The sequence below is a fragment of the Osmia lignaria genome, chromosome 3 (genome assembly GCF_051020975.1).
Source record: "Osmia lignaria lignaria isolate PbOS001 chromosome 3, iyOsmLign1, whole genome shotgun sequence".
Classification (NCBI taxonomy): domain Eukaryota; kingdom Metazoa; phylum Arthropoda; class Insecta; order Hymenoptera; family Megachilidae; genus Osmia; species Osmia lignaria.
The window spans coordinates 5760702-5781821 of NC_135034.1; the positions used below are offsets into that span (position 1 = coordinate 5760702).

At 44.7% G+C, this 21120-nt stretch overlaps 2 protein-coding genes across 5 annotated transcripts in view; one reads left to right on the plus strand and one right to left on the minus strand.

Annotated features, from left to right (window-relative positions):
• Positions 1-21120, plus strand: part of LOC117605242 (phosrestin-2) — a 117059-nt gene that overhangs the window by 69641 nt on the left and 26298 nt on the right. For all 3 annotated transcript variants that reach the window (XM_034326339.2, XM_034326340.2, XM_034326338.2), the window contains one exon: positions 2048-2151. In XM_034326339.2, coding sequence (XP_034182230.1) covers positions 2134-2151 — 18 coding nt within the window. In that variant the 5' untranslated portion in view covers positions 2048-2133. The remainder of the gene's footprint in view (positions 1-2047; positions 2152-21120) is intronic.
• Positions 12555-20640, minus strand: LOC117605240 (uncharacterized). 2 transcript variants are annotated; one of them, XM_034326336.2, is made up of 7 exons: positions 20433-20631; positions 20158-20331; positions 20036-20095; positions 19867-19965; positions 16540-16599; positions 13275-15115; positions 12555-13210 (listed from the first exon to the last, which is right to left on the minus strand). In XM_034326336.2, exons 1-6 carry the CDS (start codon positions 20505-20507, stop codon positions 13277-13279), a joined length of 2307 nt encoding a protein of 768 aa, XP_034182227.2. In that variant the 5' UTR covers positions 20508-20631; the 3' UTR covers positions 12555-13210; positions 13275-13276. The 2 variants fall into 2 exon arrangements, with proteins under 2 accessions (XP_034182227.2, XP_034182228.2); XM_034326337.2 differs by lacking the exons at positions 12555-13210; positions 13275-15115; positions 16540-16599 and adding an exon at positions 17113-19311 and having other exon boundaries at positions 20433-20640.

A 21120-nucleotide genomic window follows, 5' to 3' on the forward strand; every position in this document is an offset into this window, starting at 1 on the left:
CGTTTCTTCGCTTTTCCAAATCATCTTCTTCGCGTAGAATCTCTAAAATGATGGAAACAAACATCCGCGCGGCACGGAGCACCACAGGGGTGCCAGCTTCCTGTTACCATCTTCTTCTTTCCACCTCTTGGATCGTGAACAAATTAGAGCTACCGAAAAGCGGTCCTTTTTCATGAATAGCGTGATTCATCATTAAGAAAAAAAAATTCTAAACACGTGTTCGCGTGTGGGTGATCTTGGAAGTGGTCCTGAAAGAAGCCGCGGGCGGTAGAAGAAGAAAAAAAAAACAATGTCCCCGAAAATTGAGCGAAATTAGTGAAAATCCTTGTGGTTATATAGAAGCTGTCCGGGTCAGGGTCCAATTATACTATTCCCATTCACGTGGATCCTTCGGACTTGCCCCCTGGCCACGCCGTGTCTCGAAATCTCTTTTTAATGGTCGATTCTCGAATCCGTGTTCCATTCTCTTCACGACTGCGTCACATCCGGCACGATTTACGAGCAAATTAAAAGATCGACACGACCGACGACGCGTTCGTTAACGAGCGACCAGGCGATTCGATGTCGAACATCGGCAAGGTTGTACATGGTTTCGATCCTCGACGATCGATTCCTGTCTTTCAAGAACGACTTCATTTTCCAAGAAAGATTCTAAACACTTTTTATTACGAACTGACAAATACATTTTGAGTGTAGGTAATAGGAGAAAATCCATTAGACGTCGATTACATAGGGAAACGAACGTATCGAATGGAAAATGTTAGGTGGCGAAACGACGCGTTTAAAAAACCATTTGCGGTCCAACGGGTCTGTGATTTTAGTCGATAAATTAACGGGCCCTACTATCGGTAATTACCTCGAATTCTGTGGCGAGCATTCTCCACTTTACCAATTTTCTCGATTACCGGCATGAAAAGCCCCTTAAGTGACCGCCTGTCCAAGCTAACCGGAAGGTTCTCTCTCGTCCGGCGACCCTTGCTTTATTATCCTCCATTTTCCCTGACGGAAGTTCAGACTTTATAATGTAAAAATAGCATTCTCGATTGAAAATCCAGTGAAATTTTAAACGTTGACATAGGTAGAACAAAGGCAAGAACAAAAGAAGAAAGGATATCAAGCGCTATAAATCCGTGAAAATCGAATTAACCGTACGCAATTAGGAATAACAAATGCGGCGGTGGGCGTTAATGAGCGTCACCGGAAGCGTGCGCGTACACGCGAAGAAGGGGAAGTCCGGGGAGAAGAGCGGGGTTCGTGTGCGACAGAAAGAGAAAGGGGGAGATAGAGAAAGCAAGAGAGTACCTCCTGCGGTTGGCTCTCAGCTTCCGGTTCGCTTGGGGGCTCACCGCGAAGGGGACAGAATGCACCGGTGGTGCAGCTCGCGATAAAATCGTCTAATTGTTTCGCTAAGCGTATGTGAATGTCCAACACGCGTTCGCTTGTTCCTTTCGTGCGTCACGTACAACGTATTTTTCCTCTGCCACGCCGCTTCTTTTTTCCATTTTTTTTTTTTTCCGCCTTCCAAACCACCCCACCCTTCCCCTTCCTGGACAGAGGTTAACCCTTTGCCAACAAAAGAATCGTATCGCCAGCTACTGACCGACGCGAATGTAAATCGGCTACGGGAAATCAGTTTATGCTGATGTTTCTCGCACTCGCTACTAGATGGAACGTTTGCAATAGGTTGCTCAAATTGTACCCCTTAAGAAAAAACTCGTATAAATGTTAGGATTTATCAATTAAAGAATTATATGTGTTATTCAAAACTTGTGTGAACATTGATATTATTTATTATAATAAAATTCAATACTCTGAATGATTATACATAAAATAAACTAAATATTTAAAAACTTGTAGCGGTACCACCTGTAAGCAACAATAATAATTAAAGCCTGTATTCTTTTGTTAACTCCAGCGCATAGATCATGCACCCATGCTTTACATTTCAAGCATCGTTGTCGTCGCATTAAATTGAAAATTCAAAAGGTACGACTTAAGCAACCCTACCTCTTCAACTTCTAACAAACATGTTCTCTTTCTGTTTCAGGAACGATTTCACGGAATGTCACGGACGAAGGGCTAATCGTGTTGCTAACTACGTTATACACGGTGGTTCGACCGGACCATACCCGCATGAGTATCGTGACAACGGTGAGTCGTTTTCTGATAACATCATTGCCTCGTGCCAACCGATCGCGCTTAAATTTTCGCTTAGATTGCTTTGGCTATTAGACGACGACCTTCGAGTCCTTTTCACCGTGTGATTGCTGTTTTATTTCGAACTGAATCAAGGACGACGCTTTCATGATTCTCCGTTCGAGAAAGCGTCCAGGTTACTAAACAAATTCAACGGAAATGTAGCACCGGTGCTCGATTCGAAGAGTAGATAGCGAAAATTTGCATAATCGAACGAGCAATTTCACCCTTGCGATCATGAATTTGTGTTCATTGGAATTTTCTTCTAATTTATTCGTGTTTTGTTGAAACTTGTTTGAAATACAGTGGTTTAAGCTAGTGGTTGAATAAAGTAATAAAGTCTGTCTGGTGAGGATAAACTCGCGGCCAATTACGAGCGTCTCACGACGTTAGAATATAAAAGAGCGACACGCGGAAAGAGCGAATTGCTCGTCGACGAAAGCGCGACGCGACGCTTTGAATCCTAAATCGGTCGTCTGAAGCTTCGACGGCATTAAAGTCGCGACCGCGAACAATCAACGCGTTTCCGTCGCCTTTGAGGGAAACAGAGCTGTTAATATCGAGCCGCTTTGAGCTTGGAGATGCTCGTCGACATGAATTTTAAGCGAATTCCCGGCGACCTGCTGTCTCGCGGATGAACCGTTCCACCAATCGCGACAAACTAATTTTCTATTCAAAGTTTCAACATCTCTTTGTTTATATATCCCGAGTACATTCATTTTGTGTGAAGAAAATGGATAGAACCTTTTGACTTTTAACCTTAAAGGTTCGTGATAATGAACATTAATTTTATAATAATAATTTCTATTGAATATTCAAGGAAATTTCGCTCGGAGATCCTTGATGGCGCTTAGAAATCGTGTGAAAAGTTATCGCGTGACCCAGCCGCGACCAATGATCGACTCATTAAGAACGAACAATGACGAACTGACCCGTAACACAAGGACTACGTTAGATGATTTCGCAAGAAAGAAAGAAAGATTGAGCTAGCGTGATGCGGATCCGCCCAGACGACAGATACAGTCCGCAGAAAACTAACAAGGACCAGGAGCCATCGTGACGGGCTTTCATCGAGCGTCGATACCCTTCTCGCACCCTCCTGGTCCTTTCGTGACCGTGAAATTTCACTGAACATAATTTCCTCGAGTGTGAAACTATTTGCTTTCTCGGTGGGGCGCAGCCCGGCAACGATTTGCCGCGCGAAATCGCGTGACGCTTTTAAGGGATATAGCGAAATTGCCTTTGCCTTTCTGATTTTCTAATTGTTTCTTGCTCTCGCGTGACAAACCCTTGAACGTGTTTCTTTATTCTTTGGTTGACACAATTTATTTTAAGAAAAACGTAATGCCTCTGATGGAATATACAATTTGATTTAGTTCGATACGTTTTCTTATGCTTCTGTTTCTCGATAATAATTTCTTTGGTTATTGGTATATTTAATTTAAAAATCCCCCGTGCGTGCAACGATCGCGCCATCAGCTGTCCAAGGTTTCACACCTTTTAACGCCAGAAAAAGGATCTCTGGTGAAACGATCTCCATAATTCGTGCAAATAGAAGACGAACCGCGCGGCTCGGTTTCAATGATCGTAAACGAAACAATTCGCGAGTCATCCACGAAAGTGTCGGACATAGAATTTTTTGAACGCGTGATGCCAGGATCGCGTGACGAGGATCGAAAACAGTTGCGAGGAGAATCGCGTTGCGGTTTCTCCGTCATGTGTTTCGGAAGTTGGTCGTTCATTTTTATGTTTATTTTTCCCCGATCTCTTCGGTTCGTTTGAATGGTCTAGCGAAGGAAATCTGGATGGTGCCCGAAGCGGGAGCGTGCGAGCGGATAGCAGCTGGTCGAGCGGGAGATCACGAAACGCAAAGTGCACGCGGCTGCATAATACGCGTGCGCAACATATGGAGAGGCGGTGAGGTTTGCTCGTGCAACAACAATTCGCGGTTTCTCGATTTTACGTCGAGATTAGCGGCGCACCGTCCTTCCGTTGGACGTGCGTGAGCCTTTTTTCGTAGCTCGTGATCGCATTTCGAACAAAGATGCACCGATGCAAGCGGTGTTTTTTCGACGCTCGTGCAGCCTTGCACCTTTCTACCGTTTCGTTACGAGGCCTTTCATTTCGAAATTTCAACAGATTTTATTTTTAATTCGGATCACGATTCGCGGTGTAACGGTGGGACAAATTAATCGTAAGCGAACACTCGCGCCAAATAGTTATCAATTTCGAACGTACGACAGCGTGCGGTTATCAAACGGAAATCAGGCTACCTGGCGGAAGAGTTCGCGATCGACAAACGCGAAACCCGATAGCCTGATTTCCGGAAACCGACTCTGCGGACCACACCTTACGGGAATCGTCAGAACGTGACTAGTATGGGAACCGAGTTTGGTCAGTCATGATATTCATGGCCTGAGACCACCTCGGGGCCAACACTGCTGGCGACCCGATACCCAGCCAGTTATTTGATCCGAGGACTAGAGATTTGAATATTTCGGAAAGAGTGAGATTCATGTATATTTTATTCCCCGTTTCCCGAAGATGGTAGTACACGCGTGGCCGGACGATGCAGGCATCAAAAGGATCTATCCGCGAGGTGAACTTTTGAAGATCTATCGATACCGTGTCGCTCGGGGAACGCCGATACCTTTCTCGAAAATTTCCTCTGGGCACCGGTCATCGCAAAAACGACTCTAATCAAATTTCAATCTTCCATTTTCTCGCTTATTCGTATTCTCTGTAGAGTCACTCCGAAACTTTGCATTTTCCTTCGCCTTTTTAAAGGCTTCCTCCAATTGTACAATTTTACCCTAGAATTCGAGCTTAGACTAATGCTCGAACGGAAATTTCCTTGCAACGTTCTCGTAAACTTGACTAATCGTTCCTCTGTCGTTCCGAAAATACGAAAACCGGAGCGACGATAAGATGGTAAACGTTTTGCATAAGTCGCGTTATCTAACGTCAGCCTACGACCGAGGAGGATCAATCATTTAGCTGGAAAGAAAAGATACGAAACGGTTAAGCGTTTGGTACGATCAACTGTGGTTTTGTTGGAAATGTAAATATCAATAACGACCGCGTTTCGTACGATTAAAAACGAAAGAAACAAATGAACCGTCAAAGTTTCGTTCCGCTCCATTAACAACGATAAACGTCAGAACGGTGAATTTAATGGCGATAGACGGTAGACGAGTGGCATTAACGAAATAACTAACCGCGACGTTTTGCGTGGACAATCAACGTCAGTCAGTCAGACTGGAAGAACGACGGGTTCGAGGTAGACCGGAAGTCGAGCACCAGGCGAACGAGGTATATTCGTTCGGGTACTCTTTCGAAAAGGGGTGGTTACCCTATCCGCCAACGACCAGCCTCGATTTACGAGCGGTTGGAAAGAGTTGAAAGCTCGTGATTTAGGGTGTTTCGCGTTGATTCTCGGATTCATCGGCAGACGATGATGGTTTTCCAAAAGATTACACGGCAAAGGGTTAACGAGGATTTTAGAAGGGCAGACAGGTTTGTTGCCGATAGCAACGTTCACCCGTCACCACCCTCGTTCCAGCTCGTATCCAATATTCGACAGGGAGTCGGTGAGGTGTTACGGTAATACACGATCGAGGAATGCCATTTGCCGGTGCTTGATTTATGCATTACAGAATATAGAGACACGCGTTGTCCCCGTTGGGGATTCGAACAGCGGTGCCGTGGAGCGAGGAACGTGAGTATTATTCAAAGTGTTGCTCATTTGGACACGTGGACAGAGGACGGTGTAAATCGGGCTTTGACCGTACTCAACGACACGTGACGACACGTGGCAACGCGTTTCGTGGCTCGCGCGTTTCGACGCTCCTACTTTGTTACGAATGTTTACAAGCTGCTTGGAAATCTCGCTAAGAAACTCCGATTTTTCAAACGAACAAAGGAAACGGTAAATAATCCCCTAACGCGAACGCGAGTCGTTTCTTTCATTGCACCCTGAAATTTTTCCTCGGACATAGGAAAAGAGTTTTATGTTTGAAAAAAAATCCTGCCTCGAGAGGGAATTACCTTCGTCGCGGCTTTATAAAGCAGCGTATTACTCGAATAAAAGTGACTCTGCTGTCTTCGCTAGGAAATCCGAAATCAGCTCCGGCAAAGTTACTATTAGTTGAAAAAAGCGACTGGAATTTATTTAAAAAGTCAGACGAGCTTTTCAGACGATTCTTTACGAGCCATGCAACCGCTTTCATGGAACGGAGTTTCACGCGTCTCGAAGAGAATGGATGCGCGTAAAACCGTCTGAGGAGAGGGTAAGTCAGGAAGACCGGAATGATGTAGGAGGATGGATTGACGAAAGGGTGTACAGAGCAGTTAAGTAGCAGTCGAACGTCGAGTGTTAACTGTCGGACGGTTTACGAGGCTATTCGAAGCTCTTATTCGTTAAGTGCGAACACGATGACACGAAGAGGAGTCGTAGGGTGCAACAAACCGTCTCGACTAGGGGGTTGTAAGAGACAATCTGGTAAAACGTTGACTTTAAAAACGAACAGGAAATCTAATCCATTTCGCGACTAGCTTTTATACGAGTGCTCTCGAGGTTAGTCAGCGTTAATGAGAATGCCTCGAAGCGAACTCGATCCACGAACGAATCGGTGCGGAATAGAAAACGATCGAGTTTACGATGGAACGCGGAAAAGAGGAGCTGCTGGACATTCCAGAGATTTTCTCTGATGGCTCCGTGCAACTCGACTCCTCCTCGTTACTCGACCGAATCGAATAGCTCTTTCGTTTACTAAAACTGTGTCACCGACGAGTTTGCCTTCAAAGCCCTCTGCATCGACTTTATCCAGATTCGCGGGTACAAAGTAATCTGGTTAGTAGAACCCTTTGGAAACTGAAATGATAGAACTCGGAATAAAATTCAAGTTTATCTCGACACCCTCGCGTCACGAGAGAAAAGGGTCGAACAAGTTAGCGAAAAGTTTATCGTAACCGCGTATTAATTTCTGGTACGCAGTCGAAGTTAATCGAATTTGACGTTCGGTCGAACTCGACGTAGCCGCGTTCTCAGAGGAACAATGAATTCTTGCCCCAGAGAATTTGCAAGCGGCACTCTAATCGCCGACACGAAAACCGCTGGCCAACCCCCTCGACAAAAGGCGTACTCGAGTTGCGCCATCAAATCGTTCGCTACCAGTTGCATGTTCGAGGACCTTTGAAAGAACGCTGCCACTCCAGCTTCATCGAATGAAAATCTTTCTCGATAGTGTATTTAACGGTCGAGTACCGGACGGATCCTACGGGTGATCGTGTACCGGGTGATCGTAAAGCGTCGAGCAGAAGTGAAAAGTAATAATGAAAGTCAGACGGGATCTTTAGAGTTTCGTGGAAAATTGCTGGATTATGTGGAAGCGATTCCTCGAAATCGCATGAGGGAAGGAAATAAAGTGGAACGGAAGGAAACAATCGTACGCAATGAAAGTTGGCAATCGCATGTTTGCAAACGCGGCTCGATATGCTAATACGTTGGTGGTTAACATTTTTATTCTTTCCAAGATAATTTTTTTTCTGTCCTTTTATAAGGCAACAATTTCGAAAGAGCACCCCGTACACTCTTCAAAGTCTTCGGTCCTGTTTTTTTTTTTTATCCACGTTGGCCATTTATGGGTGGCGTGCCACTTGACAGGACGCACGGCGTCACGGGGTAATCAAAGTGCCATTATCCATGGGAAATTGTAACCCTCCAATCTCTCTTTCTCACCCCTCCACCTTCTTGCCACGTATTCATACGAGCTATCGCGAATCAACTACTCTCTCTTTCTCTGTCGCAGGGGTTGCGAGAAGCACCCCAGCTTGACCTCTTCGTCGCACTTATACTCGATACGGTGTATCGACAGGGTGGTCGTTACGTAAACCCCTGCCTCCCTCTTGTAACGCGCGTTACAAGGGAAGGGTCGACGAGTGGCACGCTGTCAAAGCGGAGTCAACCGCTGAAAAATGGCCGCGACTTGTCACGAAGGATTCGATGTAATCGTAACTCTCATCGGTCAACCCAGCCTTTTTCAATTTTAATTGTTTTCTGATACGAATGATCGATCGCGATTCATCACGTTTTTTCCTACGAATTTTTATTGTGTCGAGTCAATTTTGTAACACGAAAGGTCAGGATTTGTTTTACCGATTGAAAATTTGATCGAGCAATCTATCTCTCGATTCTCTCGATTCAAGTCCAGTCTTTTCATCAGCTGAAAATCCATTTTACTCATAGACGTATTACTCCGTCGAGGAGGCTCTCGAAGCAAGTCTGCGCTGGAAAAAGCGAAGGGGATTGCACCCTCGAAACGTAACCGATGCGAGTGTCGATTTCTCGATGCTCGTGGGATCGGCGTTTCAGTCGTTCACTTGGCAGTCCGCTCGAAGAAAAGGTGCGCTCGCGAAGAAAATTTTAAGGACTCGACTTCCGAAACACTGGACACGTTATTGTATCCCTAGTGGGAAGCCATGGGGTCGAAGGGAGTTGGGAAAGAAACTTCAAACGTGTGATCGAAGGTTAATGCGATCGGCTAGCGAAATGGAAACGAGTGCTACACTGGCCACCATGGAAACACTTGTATCGCAAGTGTCGCGAAAATACGAGGGTCGTAAGTGACATCTTATCGAGGCTACCGATCGTGAAATTGTAATTGTAGAAATTAAACGAAGTTTCCGAATGATCACTTTACCGTGAGAAAATTCTGACACGGATTCAACAAATAAAGTGATAAAAAGTAAAATTATTTGCCCGGCTGTTTCGAAACACAGACTCGAGAGGACGGAGAGAAAGTAGTAATCTGCCGGAGACAGTTTGCCCTCGAGCCAATCAACCACCCTTAAGCTATTATCCGTCCGTACGATTACGCGAGCGGTGCAAAGCTGAGCAGAAAATCAGACTTCGATAATCGATGCCCGGCTCGGTTGGCTCGCTGTTAACCCCTTGATATTTAACCCCGTAATTAGCGCGATGTCAACCGCGGACTCGACGAATCCCCCGAGCGTCCAAGAGAGTCCGCTTGATTTCCGTGGTTTTACCCGCACGCAGACGTATTGGTTGCGCTTTCGTTGGTGGTGCGAAAGATTCGTATAGGGGGTGGAGATACGCGTTATGATAGAACGAACCGATTCTCGCAGCCTCTCGCCTGCGAACCCCTCCGTTGGGGGTTGTTTCCGTGGTAGCGTGATTTTCTGATTAGCAGCGGGTCGACTGGCTGCGGTTAACCGTTGTTAGGTTGCCGCTCGATTGGTATGCATGGGCTGGGATTCGTGCCCACGGTACAACCCCTGAACCACGACCGTGCCTTCTCTCTTCTCCTACACGCCATCCACCACCCGTTGCATCGACGATTACTTCCCTACCTCTCCTGGACCAAGCATTCTCTTTCGTATAGTTGAACAATTTTTTTTTTTTTTACCATTCGAAAACCCAGCCCGTCTGCACCGTCGCAATTTCAACATTTTTTATTTCATATAATCGTATGATTAAAGACGTAATTTGTGTCATAGAAGAATTTAAAGGCAGCTTAAAAGATCCCTTTTGCGGGATGAAATGGTTACGAGAGCATTGGGAGTAAAGGAAAAACGGAGGACCATCCGAAGCACTCGTTTGTCCGCGCTTACCTCCTCTTTTAAGGTTCTTGTAGCGTCCCGGAAGTACGAAATCTAATTTAACCTCCCGCCCGATCGCGTCGCTTTTCCCTGCCTTGAAATTCCCTCGCGTTGGCACGCATCGAAGTAAAAATGTCCACGATTCGAGAACCCCGTCGAATCACCTGGGACTAAAAACCGTAGTGCTTGATTATTTCCCCGAAAAGGGCGACCAGCTACGTTTGAAATTGCTTTTAAAAATTCCTTGCCCCGGTTCTTACGAAACGCGGATATATTTTTCTACCAGTTACAGGGACCATAACGTTTACTCGTTATCGGAGTTTTTGCTGATTCCGATGGAAATTCGGCATCGACGTGGATAAAAACGCGCGTCTTCGGGCGAGATGCGTTGGTCGAGAGGGAAAAAAGGGAAAGCTCGGGGCAGGCGTACGTCGAGAAAAGTTTTCGCCAAACCGGATACAAGGAAGTTCCACCGTATTCGCGTATCCGGCCCCATAAATCTTAGCCTCTTCCCGCCTTCTCGTGCCTGCTGGCCAAGTCACCCTGTCCGACGAATAAATTTCTCAACCAGCCCTTTCCAACTCACCATCGGTCGATTCCAATTCGATTTCCAATACAATAAATTGCATAAAACTTCCATCGTGATCTTTTGGTACATTCTGTTTTACCGACTGATCTATATTTTGAAATTTTTCTTTTCAACAATTCCACGATATAAAATTATTAACGTCTTCTCATTATAATCGTTGGTACAAAAGTAATGATTTTAAGTAAGAAAATTTATGAATATTTTTGCTTCCGTTGGTAAAACAGATATAGATCTTCGTTTCTGCAGTACCGACAGATCGTTCCATTGATAATTTCCTGTAGCTGTTTCAAATATGAAAACGTTATACTCCCTCGATAATCCTGGAAAGCTTCGATTCGCTTATTCTATGGACAAGAATTTATGGGTTATCCATGACGGGGTTGCTTCGGCGCGTTAAGAGGATCGTATAATAAGATAATTAACGGGGAGTTGACAAATTGAATCGATAGGGAATGTATTCTTTTGATCGCAGCTATAGTCGGTCTGACTTTCGTCATAAATATTTCATGGCTACCGAGCCATGGCTGTATCCATGGAAAATCGAAGAACGTTCAACGATCCATCCCCCTCTGGCACCGTGCGAGACACACCCTCGAGAAATTTTCACGCAGAAAGCATGAAAAACCGATAATCTTCCATCGATCAGTATCAGAGGATGTAAAGAAGCGTTTCTCGGAAATGGAAATGCCGCTTTCAGTGAAAAAAGAAGGAAGAATAACGCGCGGAATGACGAAGAGGATGATCCGGATTGGATAAAGGAAAATTCCTTATTAAAAATATTAATTTCTTCTAATGCTCTGATCGATGTTCTGAAAATATCTGTAGACGCTCGGTTTGTCTGAAGGAAAAGGTACGGCGTTAAGAGTTAGATAAGCGGGCCTACAGGAAGCCATTAGACCGTGGAACAGGGTGAAAGGAAGGAGGATGATATCAGAGCGATCCGTCGATTGGCTGCGATGCAATTTCGCATGGTACGCCGGCGGCACGTTGGCCGAAGGTGTTAAATTCACTGGATGTACGTCGGACGAGCCATTCTGGGGTAGCCGACAAATCCGATCGTATTTTCATCGACGCCAAATTGGCAATATCCTCGCCGGTGACGATTCCTGAATTATGCATCAGCCTCGGGGACAGTCGCTTCGAAGTTTATCCATCCCGCTCGTTTCCATCCGCAGCTCTGCCAGTTCCACCCGTTCGACTCTCTTCACCGGGGCGAGTTTTCTGCCCTCGTAGCTCTACCACCCTCGCAAAACCATCCTCTCCCGACCACGCTCTACACCACCCTCAGCTTCCTTGTCTTCTCTTCTCTTCCTCCCTCCTTCTATCTATCTACCCATCCTTCAGACCCTTTCTCCAATGGGAAACGTCACTTATTGGTCGAACGAAAGGCAGGAAAAAGAGAGGACACCCTCGAATCCGACCAATCGCGGTGAACGTCCGTGATAATACTCGCGATATCTGCCCTGGTACAGACCGATGCAAAAGTAACCCTTGCTCAAGGGACGTCGCAAGAGTGATCGAGAACAACTCACTGCATTCACGGATGTCCAATCGAGCTCACTCTGAATATATTTTCTTTTTATAGAGGGTATTTCAAAATAGGAGAATTCCAGGAAAGAACAGTAATAAGAGTGATCTGTCGATTAGACGTTTCCGTGAACGAGCGAGGAGAGTAACGAAGCGTTGCGAATGGAGGAAAAAGTGAAATCCGTGGAGGATAATCGAATGGAGCGTTTGGAAACGGCCCTTAAGCCTTTATGAGAGGGGACAGACAATAGAAGGTAAAAGTAAAGCGTCGTTCTTGGAACGGAGGGCTCTGCTCACCCCAATAATAAAATGATAAGAACCCCAGAGCCCGTTCGCCCTGCTACACCGTTTCCCACCCCCTTAACCCTCTGTAGCGTTTCCTTCGACCGGAGCTGCCTCGTATATAAATGTCGATATTATTGTAACGAAGCGCTTTCGATTGCGATTTCTCCTTCCGCGACTTCTCTATTGCTCAGGCACGAACGCTCGCAAATTCGTCGAATCAACTTCCGGATTGATGGTTTCCGGATCGCGCGAATGCCAGAAAAGAACGACCTTACGCGATCGTTTCGATTTAGCTTTTCTTTTTAGGTAATTCGTTTAATAAACAATCGTTGAGATGTAAGCGATCCATGTGTAAAAGATTTATTTAATTTCGTCGACGGAATTTCTCGTCTCGCTAAGGTTGTACAACAGAATTTTTCAAACTGAGCCTCGATGATGGTGCGTTTTTCCCGAGCTAATCTTCCATGCCGCAGAAACGCAGAAAGGGATCGACAGTTTTCCATTCGCGAAGTCTACTCGAATTTAGTACTTGGACTCTTAGAGAAATAAAAAAAATTAATCAAATGTATATCGAGTGTCGCGTGTCGCGTGTCCGATGAGACTCGTTCGTGATTCTGAAAACGACACGGTGCAGCGTTCTGTCACGGCTTTTCACCTTCTTCAGGATCCTCGAGGATGTACGTGATGAGACTCGACGAATTTAAGACGAAAGCAACGCGTCAGACACGCGACAAAGAATACACACGAACAGTCGATTCCTCCACCCTTTTGCGTTTCGTTCTTCAGATTCTCTTCGGATCAGTTCGAAAATGAAGAAGCAATAGAATTTTTTAATCGTCGAACGAACAGCTGGTAGACGAGTCAACCGAAAATCATTAAACCACCACTGGATCCAGGAGACCGAATATCATTATCTGATTAGACTTCGCTGAAAACTGAGATCCTCTCTGCGATTGTTTCGTTCCGTACCCAAGTCTCCTCTTCTATCGTGCCCTGAAGAGTTCATGAAAAACATATTATGGAAATACAACTTAAAATTCCTAAAAATTGTACCAACCTTCAAGGTTTCTTTTTCTTTTTCTTCTCCGATCTCTTGGAATCGCAAGGTTTCTGCCTCTTGCAATCCTGCTTATCCTGGGGACAGTAGTGAGCCTCCAGTGGACAGACATACTTTTCTCTAACGTTACATGGTTTCACAGGCTTCGATTGTTCTTTTTTCTCTTTCTTCGTATCGTAACAAGGACACGGACCAGGATGCATTTTCGGGGGTGGTGGACAAGGACAAAGTACTACAGGATCGGTAGGTGGTTTAGGAAGAGGAAGAGGCGGGCAAATCTCCTTCGGTTTCGCTAAAGTTCGAACTTCCACGCAGGGCTCCTGCTCAGGTGGTTCTGGACATGGTTTCGGTGAGGCAAACTTCGGCGCGGGACACTTTGCCGGTCCATACTCCATCTTCGGTGGTTTGGTGAACTGAGGAATTTGACACTTTCCAATTGGTATACACGTCTGTATGCAATCTTCCTTCTTCTTCTTCTTCCTCTTCTTCTTCTTCCATTTCTTTTTCTGCATTTTCTTCGATTGATCGCTGCACTTTTGCCTCTTCTTGCCACAGTCATCCCTCCTGCAGGATTTCGCGCAGGTGTTTGACTTATCACCCTGGCATATATCTCCCACGTTCTCGCAACTGGACTTGTCCGATTTCTTCAACAGCATCGTAGATACGTGCAGCTTTCTATACTGATTTCTTAGAGGAAGAAATCTAGAGATCACCTGATACGTAGACATCTTTCTTTTCTTTGGGTTCCTTTTGGGACACTTCGGACAGGATGGAACATCGTCTGGGCATTTAGTCGGCTTTGCTGCTTTCTTGCAAGGTGGACAGGGTTTAGGGCAAGGACACGGAGGAGGTGGTTTAGGACAGGGACAAGGGCAGCAGGGGGGTGGCGGCGGACAGGGTGGAGGCTCGGGACATTCCGCACAAGGTGGACATGGTGGGCAGGCTCTTGGTGCAGGCGGAGGTGGGCAAGGTAGAGGTTTGGGACAGGGGATCGGCGGGGGGCAAGGTGGACAAGGTGGCGGTGGTGGGCAACAGGGTGGCGGACATGGTAACGGGCAAGGACAGGGTTCGCAAGGCGGTGGTGGTGGACATTCCTTTTGCGGTGGACACTCGGGACACTTTGGAGCTCTCGGACACTTGGGAAGGGGCGGTGCAGGAGGCGGTGGACAGGGTGGAGGGCACCTGGGTGGTTTAGGTATCTTCGGCGGCGGTGGAGGTGGCGGTGGGGCTGGAATCTTTGGAGGTCTTGGAAGTCTCGGCAGCTTCGGTGGCGGAGGACACTTTCGGTAGCATATTTTTGGTGGTGGAGGCTTCTCCGGTGGTTTGGGACACGGAGTGGGACACGGTGGTGGACAAGGTGGTCGAGGACGGTCGGGACACTTGGGGTTCACTGGTCGTCGACGACAGCAAGGTGGTGCCGGTGGGATACACTTTTCCATTGGAGGGCAGGGCTTCTGACGCTCGCTGGGCTGTCTGCATGGTCCTCTCCTTTGATTACTCGAACCTGGCGACTTTGGCGGACGCGTCGAGGGTGGCTTCTTCTTACCTTTCCCCATCAGATTGGAGGTCGTTTGAAGAAACCTCGTTTGTTCTTGCTTTATGTAGTTGGTCAGTTCGTTCGATAACCAGACCACATTAGACCTGGTGCCGAAGTTTCTAGCAGAGACGAGTCCTGGGTTATGTAATATCGACGAACACGCCCAATTCCAAGTGTTTCCTGAATAATTTCCAAAAGATGATCCCAAACAGTATTGGCTCCTTGCTCGAAGGCAGTTCCTGAGCGTCGCCTTCGAAAATCTCCGAAGGTTTCCCAAAGATTCCGTTCTGTCTTCGTGTTTGCCCTACGACGAAGACAATAGAGACGTTTGATCGATGTTTTAATCTTTCTAGTCTGGTACGCCGCTATCTCCACGTACCCTCTGTCTCTCGACCGGACGACAACGCTTAACAACATTTTCTCGTCTTGCACGGTTTCTTGGGCGGACACTTTACGCAGAACGGCTTCTTTTCCGGCTTCGGTTTCGGGGGATAACCCGGTGGCCCCATGGGCGTACAGGGACCCTTTGGCGGATGACAAGGACTCTTGTCCGGCCAATTCGGCGGATCCTCGCCGCAGTCTGGTTCGCCCAAACGTAGCTCCCTCTGTCTCACACCCTGGATATACATCAGACGACGATGCTTTATATCGTGCTCTTTCTCGCCTTTGTCCTCCTAGCCCACCTCCCTCCTACACCGACGTATTTCGACCACGCTCGAGAAAATGAGGCAAGAAAGGTATTAGGCTGTCCAATAAGTTCGTGCCTTTTGTCGTTTCCTGAATGCGAGCCAAGAAAAGAAAAGAAAAGAAAAGAAAAGAAAAGAAAATGATCACCAACTTATTGGACAATCTAACGGTCCTCTTCAACACCTTGCAAGACGAAACCCGCGACGAAATCGTGTCCACGATCTTCTTTCGTGGATGTGTTTTAAATGGAATATCGGCGTTGCTGATGTATCTTTGGGGGGGGGGGGGACGATTTTAAACGAGTTCAGAGGTTACAAATAATCCTTAAGACTTTAGACGAAACATGTCGCGTTAACTGTTCGACGCTTTACTCCAAATCCTCTTCATGGTACGGTCTTCCGCCGGGCATATCCGTAAATTGGTTATTATCTCCGCCGAAGTCTTCTTCGAACTCGTCGCCTTGAGGGAAATAATCGTCGTTTCGCGTTCTGTCGCCGTTGGTCGCGAGGATACCGCCGTTCCTCGCGACGAACCTTGACATCCAATCGGTCGTTTGATCGATCGTCGACGGGATCATGGATCCTTCGGAGCTCGAGGTCATCGACAAAGGGCCCCTGTTCCTTTGCTTCTTAGCTACCTTCATTTCGAGCGGACCAGTGTTCGTCCTCTGCGGGGAGAGAGGATGATCCGATATTTTCGATCGTTTTTCTATACGTGTATGTGTGTGTGCTATTTTTTTTTTTTTTTTTTTTTTTATTAGAACGGTTTGTTGTTTATTTTTTTGCTTAACGTTCGGCTCGTATCGTCACGGTTATCATTTCTTTTTTTTAAATTTTTTTTTATTTTGAGATGAGGAAGAGGCAGAAGGGAGGTGGAGCCATAGCGACGAGTCTCGTGATTAATTGTTTTTAAGACTCGTGGACGAGTCTCGGTCTCGCGTGATGCTCGATCATCGTCATCGAGTATTTCGCGAACGATTCGATAATATGCCTTCATTTGGCAGCCGAGTTATCTGAATGGAAAATAATTTGTGCAACTTACTTCGAAAACCTTATCATTCTGATGTTGGTGCCTGTTCAGGGACCCCGGTGTTGGCTGCAGCTGCAATTGAAACCAACAGACTCGCATTGTTTTTCTTTTTCTTTTTATGTTTGAAAGAGGATATTAAGACGCAAAAAATACGTTCGCTTATTATTTACAGTAGCTGATCAAATTATTAGAGCCACTCGCATAAATTAATAATTTTACATAAATATCATTGATTCTTAAATGAAAACCGAGTTAAACGGAGTTTTTATTAATTTTTTATGATGTATTGATACTTGCAAAATTATGATACACAGTTGAAAAATTTGTGGAAATATTTATTATTAGTAATAAATGTCAATTGATTGAACGTTTGATAAAAGTATGGGCTAAGAATAAAGCAATCAAAATAAATTGCTGAAAATGCATCGAAAGACTTGTTTGTATATTAATAGTGGAAAATTATTGATGAATACCTCATTTTTTATATCATGGCTCTAATAATTTGACCACCCATTGTAAGCTCCTTAAGGTGTTAAAAAATAATTGACCTACTATAAAAACGTCATTTCGTTTGGAGGAACAGGATTGTACTTTATTTTAAATAATATTATTTCAATTGAACAAGACGTTACAAAAATTTCAAATTTATAAATAGGTACAATTTTTTACTTGTTCCTACCATTTTCATTTGCTTCAATGATTTTTCATTGCTCCGGTGAAACACATTTATTAACGCAACAGGTTTCACTCGCACTACACAAAATTTCCCACTCCATTTTATCAATTCAAACGAGTGGACACAAAAGTTACGGGAAAACGGTGGAATCTAATTATCCCCATAAGTATCATTCATGAAACAATTCGGGGACAAAGGTACTTCACCCGCAACCCTCGATCTTTCGAGGTGTCATTTGAAATTTAAATTGAAGCAACAGTAGAAAACTTTCGATTTTCATCCGATTTTCCACCACTCATTAAGCAGCCAGGTGCTCGAAAAACTGGAGGACACTTTTCACTTTCAGCCTGCTTCTTCGTCCCTTTCTTCATCATCGCCTTCTTCGGTCCAGCATCGACTTCCTTCTTTTTAGTAACCTCGCTGGAACTGCTTTCTTTCCTTTCTGCAGCCTTCTTTGTCTTCTTACACGGCGAATCCTTAGTGTCATCCTTCTTAAACTTGCTGCAAGGGTCTCCCCCCTCGCTGCCCTCCTTGCAGTTTTTTCCATAAAGATCCTCTCTCCACAGTTTCTTGCATGGATCCTTGTCATCCTTCTTAGACTTGCTGGAACGCTCCTCCTTGCAATTTTTTCCATAAAGATCCTCTCTCCACAGTTTCTTGCATGGATCCCCTCCCTCTTCCCGTTTGGACGATTTTCCACACTTGTCCTGTTGCCTGTGCTTCTTGCAAAAATCTTTATCCTGTTTCTTAGAAGAATCCTTATCCTGTTTCGTACACGAAGTTCTCTTCTGGGTCTTACAAGATGCAGCATCTCCTGAACCACACTTCTTCGAACCTCGATCCTGATCGCTTCGTTTACACGTCACCTTGCTACTTTTACGAGAACTACTCTTTTTGCAGATATCATCTTGAGGTTGTTTTTTCTCGCAGCATTTGCGAATTTTGTTCTTCAGCCAGGAGCCGGAGTCCTTGGAATCCTTGGAAGAGAAAAGGATCGAAAAAGCAGGAGCTTCCTCTACTGCGAATAAAGAATCGAGGTTGTAGGATGTCAGACTCGAAGAGGATCCTGCTTTACGTCTGTTGGTCCTTAAGTTCTCCAGGAACTCTGCGATCCTGGAGGATACTTTCATTGGCTGTGGTTGATCATTCGACTCGCTATTTATTTCCGACTCTTCCATCGAATCCTCGATACTAGACGCACTTATGTCTTCCATGACTTCGAGGTTTGATCCTTGAGATATGGAATCATTGATGCTATCATTGATGCTCAGAGAATTGGAACTTGTTTTCAGTGTATGCGGAGTGAAATCACTGATAGAGGTAGAAGCGTTCAGCTTCTCTATTTGATGAAGTTGTTTAGAATAATTCTGATCCTGAATACAGTTGATTTTATTGATCTTGCTGCTTCCAGATTTGATATTCTGAACATCGTTAGCGGTGTCTTCGGGTTTCACATCGAAAAACTTGTAGAAGAACCATGACAGGGATCTTCTTCTCTGTTGAACCAACCCGTACAACATTTTCGGTTTCTTGTCAGAGAGAATAGCTGGAATGGTCCAATTTTTTGACTTCGTACCACTGGAATACGTATTCTTTATTTTTAACTCGGTTTTCTTTACTCGAATCCTCTTGTTATCGATCTTTGATGCTGTCAAGAGTCGATGATGATCGACATTTGCTATAATCCCCTTCTCAACGTGTTTAGCTGTCATTTTATTCATCTTTTCACCAATTTCGCTTTTTCTCTTCTTTGAAGAACATCTTTTATCGACATTCTCGGTGATAAAACTGTTCTTCGCTGTTGAAACTGTTCTCTCTTTGCTGGAGGTAACGATACAGGAAACTGGTCTGACAAAATGTGACTCTTGTTCCATGTTTCTATTTATTGGAAACTTTTCATCGTATAGAAAAGCGACATTCGAATACTGTCGTCGTGCGTAAGACGAGGTTGGGATTTTAGAATGATCCTTTGATAGATGGTTTATGAAATTTGGAAACTGTCTACGAAGTTCGGAAACAATGCGACTATTGGGCCGGAAGTTATCAGGTCCCATTTCACCGAGAACTCGAGGACCTCGTTGATTCATAGCGTTCGCGTTCTTGAGCCCCTGAGAACAGACGGAGAGACGATTTCAAGGTGAACGATCGATTTTTTCAAAGGAGGAGGAGATAGAGGAAAAATAGTGATTTTAAAAGGATCATTTTCATGGGAGTTTTGGAGGCTTTAGAGTGCTCGAAGCCTGTCCATCGTCTCTCGTCGTAATTTCTCGAGGCACAAGGGGCATTATTGTTAAAAATCTTAACGAAATGTTGAAAAATTCTATCGATATTCGTTTAACCCTTTGCGAACGGATGCTTGTTAGCTTATTGTGGAACAATTAAACTCGAATGTGCCAGTCTGTCACTCGAAATGCAAATCTTCTAAATATAAAAAGCATATTCTCATCCCTATCCTCCTCCTCATCCTATTATCGTCATCGACTAGGCACTCTGCCACGTATTACTTTATAAAACTTTACTTTATAAATATTTCCAGACGATTGGAATCAATAAAATTTCGAATTCAGAGCAAAGAATTAAACGACTGCACACGCGACTCTAAATTATGTCAGTCATCGCGTTATTTCGCGATTTTAATTCTTTAAATAATGCAAATTTCTTACCTGCGATCCCATTCTGTCGGTTTTCATTATTTGCTCTGCTGCACTCTCTTCGGCGAGGGGTAGACGACGTAGGTTTTCAATTAGTTCTTGGGTTTCAACCTATTTACGCGAAACATATTTTTATTTAATTATAATTACACTTGTGACCAGAAGTTTGGATAATTCTTACCGGTTCGATGTTGCCTCTACTCGATTGTGATTTTTCCAACATCGAGAACAGCGTCGGTTTCTAATTAAAGCGATCGCGTTTAAGTAGCAGCTCGTTTCCAAATTATCTGGGAAAATTCTTACCTCGGAATTAATCGGTTCACCGATGTTGAGATTATGCAGGCGGTTCGGTATCGATGTAAATCTTTTATTCAACGAAGCCACGTCGTACAACGCGAGGACATCGAGCTTTGAGGTTTGCTTCAGCATCTGCGACAAGGATCGGCTAATTCCACCTGTGCCTCCAATCATCGCCAGCTATATTTTGTTAACAAGAAAGAGAGAAATTATCTGTCAATTAAGAAGAACGGGGTCGAATGGATCGGATGGATCGGATCGTATCCGAAAAAATTGTGCACCTTGTTTTCATCACCAACGTGATACTTCCGCTGACTGATGGTCTTCACGATTGATTTAGCGGCCCGGGAAAACATTGTTAATCCTGTCGGTGAATTACTAGAAATTTTTGTAACGCCTTCATCGAGCGCACGACATGTCCAAATTATGGCAACTAACGGTTTCGGTTGTCAAGTGCAACGAATTTTGCAATTGTTTTTCCGCGGAATCGAATCGGAAAGTGTGCCATGCATGCGGGAAAATGAAAATCGCTTTTTCATTTGATATCATCCCTCGTTTTTTTAAGATCATACCATTAACGTCCTCTAGCAGCGAATGATGGAATTATCGATACCTTCGGAGGTCATTTTACCATCTTTGGAACATTACATGTTACCACATGCGAGTTGTAAGGTAGATTTACCATAAAATGGAAGATTAGCCTCATACTATTTTCATGTCACACCCTGCTATACCAACTATGATCGGTTTCCTGTCGCGCCCCTTTTAATGGTAGGAATTAAAATTATACACGGCAGATACGACAGTGACAATTTTCCATCTGGTTCATTTTATCGCCCATCACTAGATGGTGCTTATGGTACTTTCTAAGAACGCGTAGGTTTTTTTGAAAAAGGGTAAAGAAGAGAGTCTTGTATAAATCATACAAATTCTTTATTAAATTACTTATTCGATATTATTACGCAGATA